This window comes from Anolis carolinensis, chromosome 5 (assembly GCF_035594765.1).
Source record: "Anolis carolinensis isolate JA03-04 chromosome 5, rAnoCar3.1.pri, whole genome shotgun sequence".
Classification (NCBI taxonomy): domain Eukaryota; kingdom Metazoa; phylum Chordata; class Lepidosauria; order Squamata; family Dactyloidae; genus Anolis; species Anolis carolinensis.
Window position 1 is genome coordinate 11,781,188 of NC_085845.1, and position 13,505 is coordinate 11,794,692.

The 13,505-nt window shown below is 45.0% G+C and overlaps 1 protein-coding gene across 1 annotated transcript; it reads right to left on the minus strand.

Annotated features, from left to right (window-relative positions):
• Positions 1–1,973: 1,973 nt before the first annotated feature.
• On the minus strand, positions 1,974–7,255 carry LOC134299347 (uncharacterized). The gene is made up of 2 exons (XM_062981975.1): positions 5,482–7,255; positions 1,974–2,253 (listed from the first exon to the last, which is right to left on the minus strand). The coding sequence occupies exons 1-2, from the start codon at positions 7,027–7,029 to the stop codon at positions 2,212–2,214; spliced, it is 1,590 nt and encodes a 529-aa protein (XP_062838045.1). The 5' UTR covers positions 7,030–7,255; the 3' UTR covers positions 1,974–2,211.
• Positions 7,256–13,505: the final 6,250 nt, after the last annotated feature.

Genomic DNA, 13,505 nt, shown 5'->3' on the forward strand with positions numbered 1-13,505 from the left:
ATAAATAATAAATAATAATTATTTGCGACCGCCAGACACCCTCAATATGAGCTTCAAATGACCAAGTAATCCTGTAAAGGTAAGGTCTGGGTGGCACACAAGCTTGAGAGCCTTGTAAAAAATGAGCCAAGGCTAAACATTGGCAGGAGCAGGAGATAAAACAGGTGTTTTGCAGGTCAAATACGTACCTATAAACCAATGCCAGAAATTCAGGGCTTATCTGCAGCCAAGTCATAAATCTAGCAATAATGAGTATGTCAAGATGAAACAAAGCACATCACGGGCCAGGTCATTGTGCTGCCTTCAACAAATGACTGCCTGGAATTGATAGCAGTATCCAACCATGCCCAGCTTTCTAGTTGCATGTCATGACAGTGTACTTCAGGTGTGTTCTTATAAACATAGAATCATAGAGTTGGAGGAAAACCCATCCAGTCCAACCTCATTCTGCCAGGCAAGAAAACCAAATCCAAGCACTCCTTCAGTTTGTTCCCAGCTTATGGCAACCCTTACCTGTCATGAAGTTTTATTGGCATGAGTTATTCAACTAGGGTTTGCCTTTGCTTTCCTCTCAGACTGAGTGAGTGTGACTTGCCCAAGATTACCCAGTAGATTTCTAAGTCTTGGTGGGGGTTCAAACCCTGGTCTTCAAAGTCGTAATTCAATATTCAAACCACTTCAACTAGATAACTAAGTGCAAATTACTTTTGAGGTTCACAACAGCTGAAGAACCTAGTGGAAAGATGGGGAGGAGTGAGAAACTGGGGCATTTTTTAAAAACAGCTAAAAAGTGAGATTAATAGAGAATTAATCAGGACTGGTCCTACCAAACTCGGACGGTTGGATGGTATGGCATCTGAGGGGAAGAGTCTGGACCTCTGCCTTTTTCTGGGAATGATGGAGCTTTCCTCCTCCTCTTGCTCCACATCTCAATTAACTTTCTGAACAGAGGTACAGTTTGACTAGTCTTCAGGCATCTGCTTCTTCTCCTCTCCTTGCTGACCAGGTACATTTCTCTTTTTTTCACAGAAGGGGAGCATGATATGATGACTAATACAATACCCTTGGAGGGAAAAGTCCCTCCACAGGATTTTCTGCTTGGAGAGAGTGATAGAGGTGTCAAGTGGCATCCAGAACAGTGAAAGTTCTAAGCCTCAAGGTTCCTTCTCCCTCATGCAGCTATGGTCATCTCAGGGTTATTGTGTGTTTTCTGCGCTATATGGCCATGTTCCAGAAGTATTCTCTCCCGACATTTTGCCCACATCTATGGCAGGCATCCTCAGAGGTTGTGAGGTATTATGGAGAAACTAAGCAAGGAAGGTTTTTATATCTGTGGAAAGTCCTTGGTGGGGGAAAGAACTCTTTCCTGTTGGAGGCCAGTGTGGATGTTGTAACTAATCACCTTGATTAGCATTAAATAGCCTTCCAAGCTTCACATCCTGGCCTGGGGGAATCGTTAGCTGTCCCTGATTGATTCATATCTGGAATTCTTCTGTTTTCAGAGTGTTGCTCCTTATTTGCAGTTCTGCTTTTTGGTTTTTTTAATACTGGTAGCCAGATTTTGTTAATTTTCATGGTTTCCTCCTTTTTGTTGAAATTGTCCACATGCTTGTGGATTTCAGTGGTCATCTCAGCTGGTGGAGTCAGGGTTGCACCTCAACAACATATCAGCAGAAATAAGATTTCATTATCCGGGCAGAGGCCAAAAGGGGCCGTTAAACAGAGAAACATAATCCATTTTAGGGGGAAAGGGGGTTTGAAGGAGTTATACAATTTCCCCCTGTTTTCCTGTTGTTCCTCCCACACATGTCACCATCGTGGAAACAACTCTCATTTATAAAATGGGAACTGTGGAGGGGGAATAACCAGCAAAAATGGGGAAAATTGTATTTCTCTTTCAATCCCCCTCCCAAATAAAATTGACTATCTGTCAGCTCACCACAGCCGCTCCTGAATGAACACACGAGACTCTCTGTGGTATCACCAGGAACTTTTACTGTAGGAAACATGAACATCAGAAAAGCCAAGAATGGGAGGCTCCGGCCAACCCTCCTTTATATACCCTCCCCCTCATTTGAACAGTCTCTTCCCGCTCAGTAAAACCCCGCGCAAATTCCCCGCCAAGTCCATCAGCCGTTTCTCCTCCGAGTCCTGGGACGCAGGTGTCTTATCAATGTCAGTGACCCTGAAACTCAGAGCCACATCCAGGCTCTAGTAGCAGGGTTCTGACATGGCGTCCTCCTCCCCTTCGTCCTGGAAGGAAAAGATTAAACACAACTATTGTTCTCCGCTGTCCAGAGTTCCTTTATACTTTTTTAACAGGCTGCAATGGAATACCGGGTGTACCTTTCCTAGGTCCTTGGGTAGCCTCAGCTCATAGGTCACTTCGTTTATTCTTTTTGCTACCCTGAATGGTCCTATATAGCGTGGAGCCAATTTCTTGGATGGGAACCCCAATTTCAGGTTTTTTGTGCTCAGCCAAACCAGATCTCCTTCGCCCAATTTGTCCCCCTCTCGGCGCCTACGATCCGCAAAGAGCTTGTACTTCTTTTGTGTTTCCCGCAATGCCTCTACCACGGTTTGCCACCCTTGCTTGATTTTGGCCGGCCATTCCTCGTCGGTCTGGCCCTCCCCTTCCTTCCACTCGGGTAGCCTGGGGAAAGGTGCCACCTCCTGTCCGTATACTATTTCGAATGGGGCACGACCTGTGGCCGAATGTACGGCCCCGTTAAAAGCCATCTCAGCAAACGGAAGAAGGTCCGCCCAATCATCCTGTCTATAATTGGTGTACATCCTTAAGAATTGGCACAGTGTCTGTTGGGTACGTTCGACCCCCCCGTTGGTCGCGGGATGAAAGGCCGAGCTCAGGTTCCTTTCTGCTCCTAACAGCTGTAAGAATTTTCCCCAAAATTTTGCAGTAAATTGGACTCCCCGGTCACTAATTATCTTGTCGGGACACCCATGTAGGCGATATACATGCTTCACATACAAATCAGCAAGTTTTTCAGCTGAAGGGAGTTTTGGCAGAGCCACAAAGTGTGCCTGTTTTGAGAATAGGTCCAATATTGTCCAAATGTATCTGTGGCCTCTGCTGGGGGGTAGTTCGCCTACAAAATCCATGGCTACGCATTCCCATGGCCTCATGGGCTCCACCACCTTCTGCAATAGCCCCTGGGGCTTCCCCGGTGGTGTTTTTCCCTCTGCACATAATTCACACTGCGTGACGTATCCCCTGGCGTCTTTCCTCATTCCGGGCCACCAGCATTGTTTGGCCAACAGTTTAATAGTCCTGGTGGGGCCTAGATGACCCGCACCCTTGTTATCATGGTACTTCCTTAACATTTCTCGTCTTAAACATTCAGGAATATACAATTTCTTATTTACAAACACCAAATCCCCACACAATTCTCCCTTTTCTTTGTTTGTTTGTAACCATTTGTCCATTCCATACGCTCGCTTCAACTCTTCCTCCCATATTTCTCCTCCCCCCGTGGAAATGGCAGTACGTTTGTTTTCTTTGGCCGCTTGTGCTCGAGTTAGTACTGCCAGGCCCCATTGCTTATCAAGAAAAATACTCCCTTCAGATTCCTGAATTCCTCCCCCGTGCTGAGGCATCCGAGAGAGAGCGTCAGCGAGTATATTATGTTTCCCCTGGAAGAATCTGAGTCTGAAATCAAAACGGCTGAAATATTGGGCCCATCTAATTTGCTTCGCTGATAGTTTACGAGGGGATCTTAGATACTGTAAATTTCTATGGTCAGTCCACACCTCAAACGGTGTTCCACTTCCTTCCAGAAAGTGTCTCCAGCATTCTAGTGCTTTTAGAATCGCTAAGGCTTCTCTCTCCCAAATCGGCCAGTTTTTTTCTGTATCGCTAAACTTTTTTGACAGATAGCCACATGGCTTCAGGTTCCCCCCCTCGTCTTTCTGTAGCAGAACTGCCCCATATGCCCGGTCTGACGCATCGCAATGTAATACAAAGGCTTTAGACATATCAGGGTGCTGTAGGACAGGCTCCTCAGTAAAACGCTTTTTAAGGGCTTCGAAAGCTTCCTGGCATTCTATTGTCCAGGTCAGTTTGGCCCCTGGGGCCTTCACTTTGGCTGTTTCTCCCCTACCTTTAGTCTTTAACAAATCCGTTAATGGCAAAGTGAGGCGCGCAAAGTCCTTGATAAATGTTCTATAGAAGTTTGCGAACCCTAGGAAGGATTGCAGCTGCTTCCGTGTTTTGGGGGCTTCCCACCCCCTCACGTCTTCTACCTTCGCAGGGTCCATCGCCACTCCCTGGGAGGAAATCCTATACCCCAGAAAGTCTATCTGGTCTTTATTGAACTCGCACTTGGCAAGCTTCGCATACAGTTTTGCTTCTCTCAACTTTTGCAGGACTTCCCTGACTAGTTCTATGTGTTGCTCCTTAGTCCGAGATACTAACAATATGTCATCTAAAAAAACAAAGACTCCCTTGTACAACAATGGATGCAACACTTCGTTGATTAATTGCATGAACGCGGCGCCTCCGCCGCACAAACCGAAAGGGAGCACACGATAATTGAATAATCCGAATGCACAGGAGAAGGCCGTCTTCCACCTGTCCTCTGGTTTAATCTGCAATTTATGGTACGCTTCAATTAAGTCCAATTTAGTGAATATCTGTCCCTCCGATAACTGGGCGATCAAGTCCTTCACTAAAGGTAGGGGGTATTTATTTCCAGAACTGATTGCATTCAGGCCCCTGTAGTCAATGCAGAGCCTCAGCGTTTGGTCCTTTTTGCGCCTGAACAACACAGGCGCCCCTAGAGGGGAATTTGAAGGCTCTATGAAACCCCTCGCTAGGTTTTTATCAATGTATTTTCTCAGTTCCTCCTTTTCCCTAGCCGACATTGGGTATATTTTTGCCTTAGGAAGCTCTGCTCCTGGGACTAGCTCTATCTTCACTTCAACTCTCCGCTTCGGTGGGAAACTGTCTGCTTCCTTCTCATCAAATACGTCCACAAAATCCCGATACTCTGGGGGTAATTTATCTGCCAGTTCTGCTATCCTGATAGAGTCTTCCTCCCCCCTTTTCCCCGGCTCCCTTTCCACTTCCTGGCTCCCTCCTTCCAACTTCATCCTGAAGATCATGCTCTTATCCTCCCAGTTGATTTGCGGGTTGGCCTGCCCCAGCCATGGCATGCCTAGTATAACATTATAGCTGGCTATTTGTGATATCACAAATGACACCTTTCCTTCCCAACTCCCTATCTTACACTTTACATCTTCGGCACTGTACTTAGCTAATGATCCCGATGCTGTGGATCCGTCCAACTGCGAAAAAGCTATTGGGGATTCTAGGTTCGTTCTTTCGCATCCCAATCCCTCGGCTAATTCAGGGGAGATGATGTTCCTGGAACATCCACAATCCACAAATGCTTTGCAGGTTGCTTGTTTGCTGCCACTTTCCAGCTGAATGGGGACCACTATCATGGCTTTGTCCTGACTTACCAACCCCCCCGAGTGGTGCCTCATCGGTGGTTCTTCCTCGGCGCGTTTCCCTGCCACGGCTCTTGGTTTGGGCGGGCCTCCGCCTTCCCCTTTTCTCTGCCAGCACTCGGCAGCCCTGTGGCCCAAACGGCCGCACACGAAGCAGCCCCTCCTGCTGGTGCTCACGTTCCCTGTCGGCTCCGTTCTCCTCCCGGCTGGGGTTGATCCCTCCTTCCGGCTCCCCTCTTTCATCTGCGGCCGCTGCTGTAGCCCTCCTCGGTGCCTCCTCGCCTGGGCCAGCGATGTCTCGATGCGCCCCGCCAGCTGAATCCATCCGCGCAGTGTGTCAGGCTCATCACGATGCACCGCCCAGGAGAGGATCTCCCGCCTGAGCCCCTCTTTGAAGAGTTCTATCTTTGTCGCTGCAGACCATTCCGGCACCTTTTCAGCGAGGCATTGGAACTCCTCCGCATACTCAGATACCGACCTCTGCCCCTGGGAGACGGTCTTCAACTCCTCCCTCGCCCGGATCTGCTCCAGTGGATCTCGGAAACGGGTCTCCAGGGCCCCCATAAAGCGTCGGAGTGACCCCAGACATGGGTCGCGCCGCGCGTGTAGTTGAACGTACCAGCTGGCCGCTCCCCTCTTCAACACTGCACCAATGGCCCGTACCCGGCTGGATTCCGTTCTAAAAGTGTGGGCATTGTCCTCCATATAGCCCCTCACCGTGGTCAGGAAAAAATCCAGTTCAGAGGACTCTCCCCCAAACTCGATCCTTAGTTCCTCTCGTCTCGGTAGGGGTCCCTGTGGTGGCAATCCCCAATTCTCCGCCCGTCGCAAGCCCCCTTGCGGGCCAGTGGGCCCCGCTGCTGCTTCCCTTTGTCCTGTGCCACGCCCGGCATTCGCCAGGGGCACCAGGGTCTCAGTTGGGAGCGTAGCCGGGATTCTCGGAGGCTTTTCCCCTTCGTCGTCACTCTCCTCCACCCGCGTCAGGCTCGTTTGGATCTTGGGCCGGGCACCGGGCTCCTTTCGCATTTCCCTTCCCTTCGGTGCTGGGAGGTCTGCAAAGCCCTGGCTGCTTCCCATGCTCACGTCCCACATTGAGCTAGCCCGGAGTTCCCTTCCTCGCTCCGGCTCCGCCAAAACCGCCAGGCGCTCCATCGCCCTCGACATCACTGCCAGGGTGGTCTCCATCGCCGACATCCTCTCCTCCAGAAACACCATCTTTTGCGGGCCTGGGGAAGGTGAACCTTCCTCTCCTCCGGTGCTATCTCCCCGCACCACTCCGCGCCTCTGGGTTACCCCATTTGGCTGGGCATAAGCGGTGGATGACGCCAGGGCCGCCAGCTGGTGGAACTCAGCGTCCGGCTCGGGAGTGGCCCTTTCCGACCTTCCTCCTCCGGCGCCCAAGAGCTCTTCATCCTCCACTTGCATGTTACACCTCACCGCTACAGCGGGATGGTGTCCGTATTCTTGGCTTAGTGTCAGCTCACCACAGCCGCTCCTGAATGAACACACGAGACTCTCTGTGGTATCACCAGGAACTTTTACTGTAGGAAACATGAACATCAGAAAAGCCAAGAATGGGAGGCTCCGGCCAACCCTCCTTTATATACCCTCCCCCTCATTTGAACAGTCTCTTCCCGCTCAGTAAAACCCCGCGCAAATTCCCCGCCAAGTCCATCAGCCGTTTCTCCTCCGAGTCCTGGGACGCAGGTGTCTTATCAATGTCAGTGACCCTGAAACTCAGAGCCACATCCAGGCTCTAGTAGCAGGGTTCTGACACTATCCTTCTCTGTCTAGCATCCCCTTTTCGCCTCTGCCAGGATAATGAAAGAGTACCAAAGAGAGAACCTTTTGCATAAGAAAATATTGTATGCTTCCTTGTATAATTGCTCTATTCTTCTATGAACGGTGCAAAGAACTGAAGCAGGGAGGAATCCTTTTTTATTATATATATATATATATATATATATATATATATATATATATATATATAAAATAACCGCTGCCACCAATTGTGGAGATGTCAGGCAGAGGATAATTTATTCTTTTTAATCTTTCTTTACTTATTTTAGATGGTATCATGACTTAGTTTGAATATAGGTGTGACAGAGACTTAGATGGTTTAAAGAACAAAACAAGTTTATTTCATGTACAGAGCTTAGTGGTTCAATAACTTCTTAAAGGCACTTAAATAACTGTTACAAATAGATGTTGAGGTGTTCCAACTTTCAAAATTCTTTCTCCTCTTCAATCAAACTATTAACAGATCTCTTGGATCTACTGGGATTACTTCCCCTCACTTCTCAGCCTCTACACATAACCCTAAACAAGTCACCTAACTTGCTTAGTCTGGCACTATTAGAGGTCTGCTTTCCTGGTTTCCCTAATCTGGAACCAGTCTATCTCCTGTGACTCTCAGATCACAGACTAAACAGGTTTTAAAACATTCCCTCCTTTTCTTTCCAAATGGCGGTTGGCTCCGCCCCCGTTGCTATGGTAACCTGCCTCAGAATGTTGAGCTGGTTACCTTCCCCTACGTATTGTTAACTCAAATACTTACCCATCTTAAACATAGCCAAACCTGACTTCTAAAACAAAATCAAACAAACATGTCATCCATAAATCAAAACAAAAACACACACTTCTTTACAAATGGTTATTCTGAAAAGTAATTGCTGTTCATACAAGAACAGGGCAATTATTGAATTCTGGCATTTCTTTTGAAGCTTGCATCTATAAGCATCATCATGAATATAGTCACTTCCACAAGAATTTCTCGGCATCTGCAACCTGCTTAATCCCTCTTCTTAAATGAAGTGCACTCTGTTCTTGACATATTATCTGGTTAAAAGCTCCTTCACAATACTTAGGCAGGTTATTTTTGGAATGGTATTGCAAAAGTAATGTATTGGCTCATGCTTTTTGTATTGCTTGGTTGAGAGGGCTATGAGAAAGCTGAGTATTGTTTCACGTGAAGACGGGATTATTTGAAGGTCCAATGTTTGTCAATGCTTCTTCTATGCTCTGTCTCCACATACAGATCTCACTGTGAAATTAACCTGAGCCAAGGCTGGGCATTCTCAAGTGAAATCAGTGGAATTAACCAAACATTTTGTCAAGAGCTTTTTGTAACATTCACTTAAAATTCAGCTTTATTGCAATTCCATTGATCTCTGCTGCAGACACTCTTACAGAAACAACATTTTAAAATAAATATACATAGAGAGAAGCAATTTCTGTAACCAGTGGACACCAATACGGTAGTGGTTTTCAACACATTAGGAAAATAATATTACCCGTTGTCCACATTAGACCAAAATACAATATATAGTCAGCTCTCTCTGCAGCTACCTCAGGCCAACAAAACACTCAGCAGTCTCTTTTTGTTTTTCTTCCCCACACAAAAGCACCATACTGTCAATGTTTGTAAAGCTGCTCTTTAACAGCCTTGCCAGTTGATTGCAAAATGCCAACTGGTTTTCACAATGAAGCAGTTGCTCTCCACGTGTAGCCATCTATCCAATCCAAATTCTCACTCAACTTTTGCCAACAAGTTCTATTGGAGAATGCGGTGTAATATAACATAGTCAAGAAGATGATCTTCATTTCAAACAGTGTAACAAAACACCGAAAAGACGAGGCCTATGCTAATTGACTCTCAATGGACAGTTCAGCAAAATTCACAGTCAGAGAATAAAATATTGTATAAATGGGCTGCAACTTGCCAATACCATTTTGTCTAACAAGAAAAATAGCCAGGTATTTCCCTTAATACACAAGGAAAGAGAGAGAAAACGATATGAGACAGAAAGAAACACTAGGGGGATCATATTCTTTTCAGTAGTGCTTGCCTTCAAAATCAGTATTAGAAAATTATTTCAGACTGAGATTTCCATGCTAGGCATAACTACTGAATAAATAGTACCAATTATATTGTTGTCACTAGATAACACAGAATTCTGCATCAATAGTTTTATCATCCACACCTTGAAAATATTTTTAAAATCTAAAAAACAAACTTTGGTTTTGCTTTGTATGCAAGGAACACTACTGTGTATTGTGGGACTTAATCACAGTGTAGCAGATTCCTAGGACCTATTACACCTGGGAAGAGTCAGACATCTAATGTTACTGTTCTATTCATCTTTAGGAAGGATAATAGCATTCTTGTTTATTATGCTATGAACAATGTCTGTTGAGGTTTCCGTATTATGGTATCAGAAGCCCTCCTGGAGGATTTATTAAAGAGTTTTCTCTCAATCCCATCACTGTCCAGAAAAACTTCTGACAGAATGGACTCATTGAGAAGATCCTCACCACTATCAGATAAATGAGACAGTGGTGAGGACCTTCTCAATGAACTTATCTTTATTTGAAAATGTAACTGCTGTATCTGCAATGGCAAAAAAATTGGTCAGTGCAGGAAAAGCTGTTTCTGAAATAACCCAGTCCTGAAACAGAATTAAACAAACTTCACAGCCAGTATATTTTGGATGTTACAAAAGAGCAACAAATTGCTGGAATGTTTATTGCTACAGTTTTGCTGCTAAAGGAGTGACTTCTGGGATTTTCTGTCCTGTGTGTCAAAAATAGGTTTGGCAGTATGCATTTCGTCCTGTCCAAGAGGAAGACAGAATGTCCTGCCCTGCTTCAGGCAGAAAAATATCAACAATTGGCTGTGAATGGCTGACATTTTAAACTACTACTACTGATAAATCAATGCAAGTTTCAGTCTCCTTTTGTTTTGCAACTATGCAATTACAAATGCTCTGGAAAATCATACACTTGACATATAACTGAACATTGAAAAGGAAGTAGCCCTTCCACACAGACATGTAACCCAGAAAATCAAGGCAGATGATTGACAATATCTGCTTTGAACGGGGTTGTCTGAGTCCAGACTTCCATATAATCCACTTCAATGTGGAATTTATACAGCTGTGTGGAAGGGGCCTGAGTCTATCCGCTTATAATATCTATTTACTTGATCTTCTTTTCCTACTGCCTCCCACTTTGCTAAGCATTTTTGTCTTTTCTAATGAGCCATCTCTTTTTATGGTATGCCCAAAGCACATCTGACTCAGTTTAGACATCTTGGCTTGTAGGGAGAGTTCAAGGTTGATTTGGCGGTCTTTTATTCAGACAGAGAACTTTCATAACTTCAGGAGAGAATGCTTCTGGAACATAGCCATACAGCCCGGAAAACACACAACAACCCAATAAATCACTTATCAAAGTCTGTTTCCCAGATTCAAAATGCTCTCTGGGGTTTCTTTTGTTATGTGAGGAATCAAGGACTCTTCTCTTTATATATGTAGTACACAATGAAGTCATTATCTTTGTTCATGCCTCTGCTAAAGGATTGGAATGTCTGAATATAATTCAATTTATGTTATGGTTGAGCCTTCTGGCTCCGGTACTAGGAGACGGGGTCGTAAGACTCCTCGAGAGTCAGACTCTTTTGAGGAGCGTGAAAGGAAACGGCTCCGGGACTTATTTGCAGAACCAACAGATGAAGACTCATTTGAGGGTTTTACCGAGGGAATGGACTACGACCTTGGACTATCCCTTCTGTGGCTATCGGTGGAACTTGTGGAACTTTAGACGTCTGCACTTGGCTTTCGACCTTGGATTGGGACCCTGCTGACCGCCGTTACCCTGATTGATGTGCCTGGACCCGGATTTCGCTCGTTGCACGGAGGAGTAAACAGCCTGAGTTACTCATCTGTAGCTTTTGAGTAGCAGAGAGGAGTCTGCTGCCAGTTTTTGTGTTCATTTTGACCTCTGTTTTCCAACTTTTGTTTGTTTAAATTGTCAGGCTGAAGTAAGCACTTTTGCTTTAATCCGGATTAAACTCCTGTTTAATCCGGTTTATCCTTTCGAACCATTTTAATTCAAACGGAGCTGTTTCTGTTACTTTTCACACTGAAGACAAGTGTTTGCCTAGTCCTTTGCTTCCTACGGGCATTTTTTAGTTCTGTAACTTTAATAAACTGTGTTGTACTCTATTTGGTGGCGTTCTGTCTATGACAATTTAGCAATTTCTTTTTCTATTTTTCCTTTGCAATTTCCTTTCTCAAGGACCATAATCTGTATATTATTTCTTGTATGTCCAGAAAGATTTAAATGTTCTGCAACTGAGTGCTGTCATTTCCAATGACAGATTTCTGTCCATTAATCTTATGAAGAGACTGTCTCATTCATCCAATGTAGAATGTAGGATGCCATTGCTGGCATGGGATGGCCTGTATTACATTGGTGGAAGAGCAAGTAAATATACCTTTGATGTTGTTATGACTTTTACTGTCCATGTAATATTGCTTCCACAATAGATATGGGGACAGAATTGGCATCTGGGTTTGTAGCAGAGGCTTGGCACTATATTACCATCCATATTATGTTTCCTGTTTAGAGTTGTTATTTAAGCTTTTGAGGCTGTCAGTAGGACAATAGAAGCCTGCTTCCCAGAACTTGTGAGGAGGCTGTGTTATTCCCTAGAACTTGTCTAGCTTGTTAATGGTGCATTTGAATGGTCCCAGCTGAGGACAATAAGTGGCTATTAGGAGTGATTTGTCATTTTGCGTTTTTGTCTGCTTTGTAGTCAGTAGTTCCTAGGTATTAATCTTGCCTTGTCAATTTATTTCTTCACCCCCTTAGGCAGGCATTGTATTGTGAAAAAGAAAGAAAAAACTTTCCCTTGTGCTTCACAACAGCCCACAACAGAAACACCACCAATCTAGACAATAACACAGCCCAACCAATTTAAAAAAATATTTCTTCTTGCCTTGGTTTGTAGGCGTGTTCCTGGAGTTATTTGGGCACTGATTCAGAGAAGCTACTGAGAGACCATTCCACCATATTTAACTGCTCTGGGGTGGCCTTTTCCATCAGCTTCCCAACTGACTAGCATTCTACTGAAGCCTGATTACATTGGGGCACCTATGGTTTCACACAGACCCAACCACCGGCAAAGGCAATGAGTGCTGTGACCTGATTGGCGGCTTCCCTGAGCTGCACTCCACTCAACCTTCTCGCCCACCGCCCAGCATTGATCTGGAGAAGTTGGTGCAGCAGAGCCACGCTACCATCGCCACCATTCCCATTACCATGAGCTCACTGCTAGTTAGCCATTGCCTGAAGTTACTGCAAGTCACTGATACCTTATGGAATAAAAGTATTGGGGAATTTTACCAACATTTCCCCCTTTGAACATCAACTTAGTACTGAAGCCTAGTTTGGCTTGGAGCCATTGACTTGGCTGAGAGCCACTGTGGCTTGGAGCCCCTGACTTCTCTGTTGATGCTCAACTTTCTATTCTGTTCCTCCTGGGCTTTAGTGGGGACTTTTGCTTTTGTTTTGTTTTCAGATTTTATTTTTTATTATTTATTTATTTTGTGGAGACTTCTCTTAATTTTCTCACTGGCTCATGTTTATCACTGATGATTGAGTTTAGTGAAATATACTATTTAATTGATGAGTCTCCACAATAACTGTAAGGTAAAGGTAAAGGTTTCCCCTGATGTTAAGTCCAGTCATGTCCGACTCTGGGGGTTGGTGCTCACCTCCATTTCTAAGCCGAAGAGCCAGCGTTGTCTGTAGACACCTCCAAGGTCATGTGGCCAGCATGACTGCATGGAATGCGATTACATTCCCGCCAGAGCGGTACCTATTGATCTACTCACATTGGCATGTTTTTGAACTGCTAGGTTGGCAGGAGCTGGAGCAACAGCGGGCGCTCACTCCGCTCCTCTGATTTGAACCTGGGACCTTTTGGTCTGCAAGTTCAGCAGCTCAGCGCTTTTATACACTGAGCCACCGGAGGCTCATTTTGTCTTGTATTTTATGCTAAATGTGTTTTTATTTGTATTGTATTATATTTATACACTGTGTATTTGCAATGTGGCACTGAAGTAGCCAAACTGTAATCTGCTCTGAGTCCCATTTGGGGTGAGAAGAGTGGGGTAGAAATATTGTAAAGTAGTAGTAATAATGATAATAATAATAATAATAATAATAATAATAATAATAATAATAATAAC

Coding starts and splice junctions, on each gene's coding strand:
- LOC134299347 (XM_062981975.1), bottom strand. CDS start 7,029: ATGTTCATGTTTCCTACAGTAAAAGTTCCTGGTGATACCACAGAGAGT. Junction 2,254..5,481: donor GGCACCACTCGGGGGGGTTG/GTAAGTCAGGAC, acceptor TTTTCCTTCCAG/GACGAAGGGGAGGAGGACGC.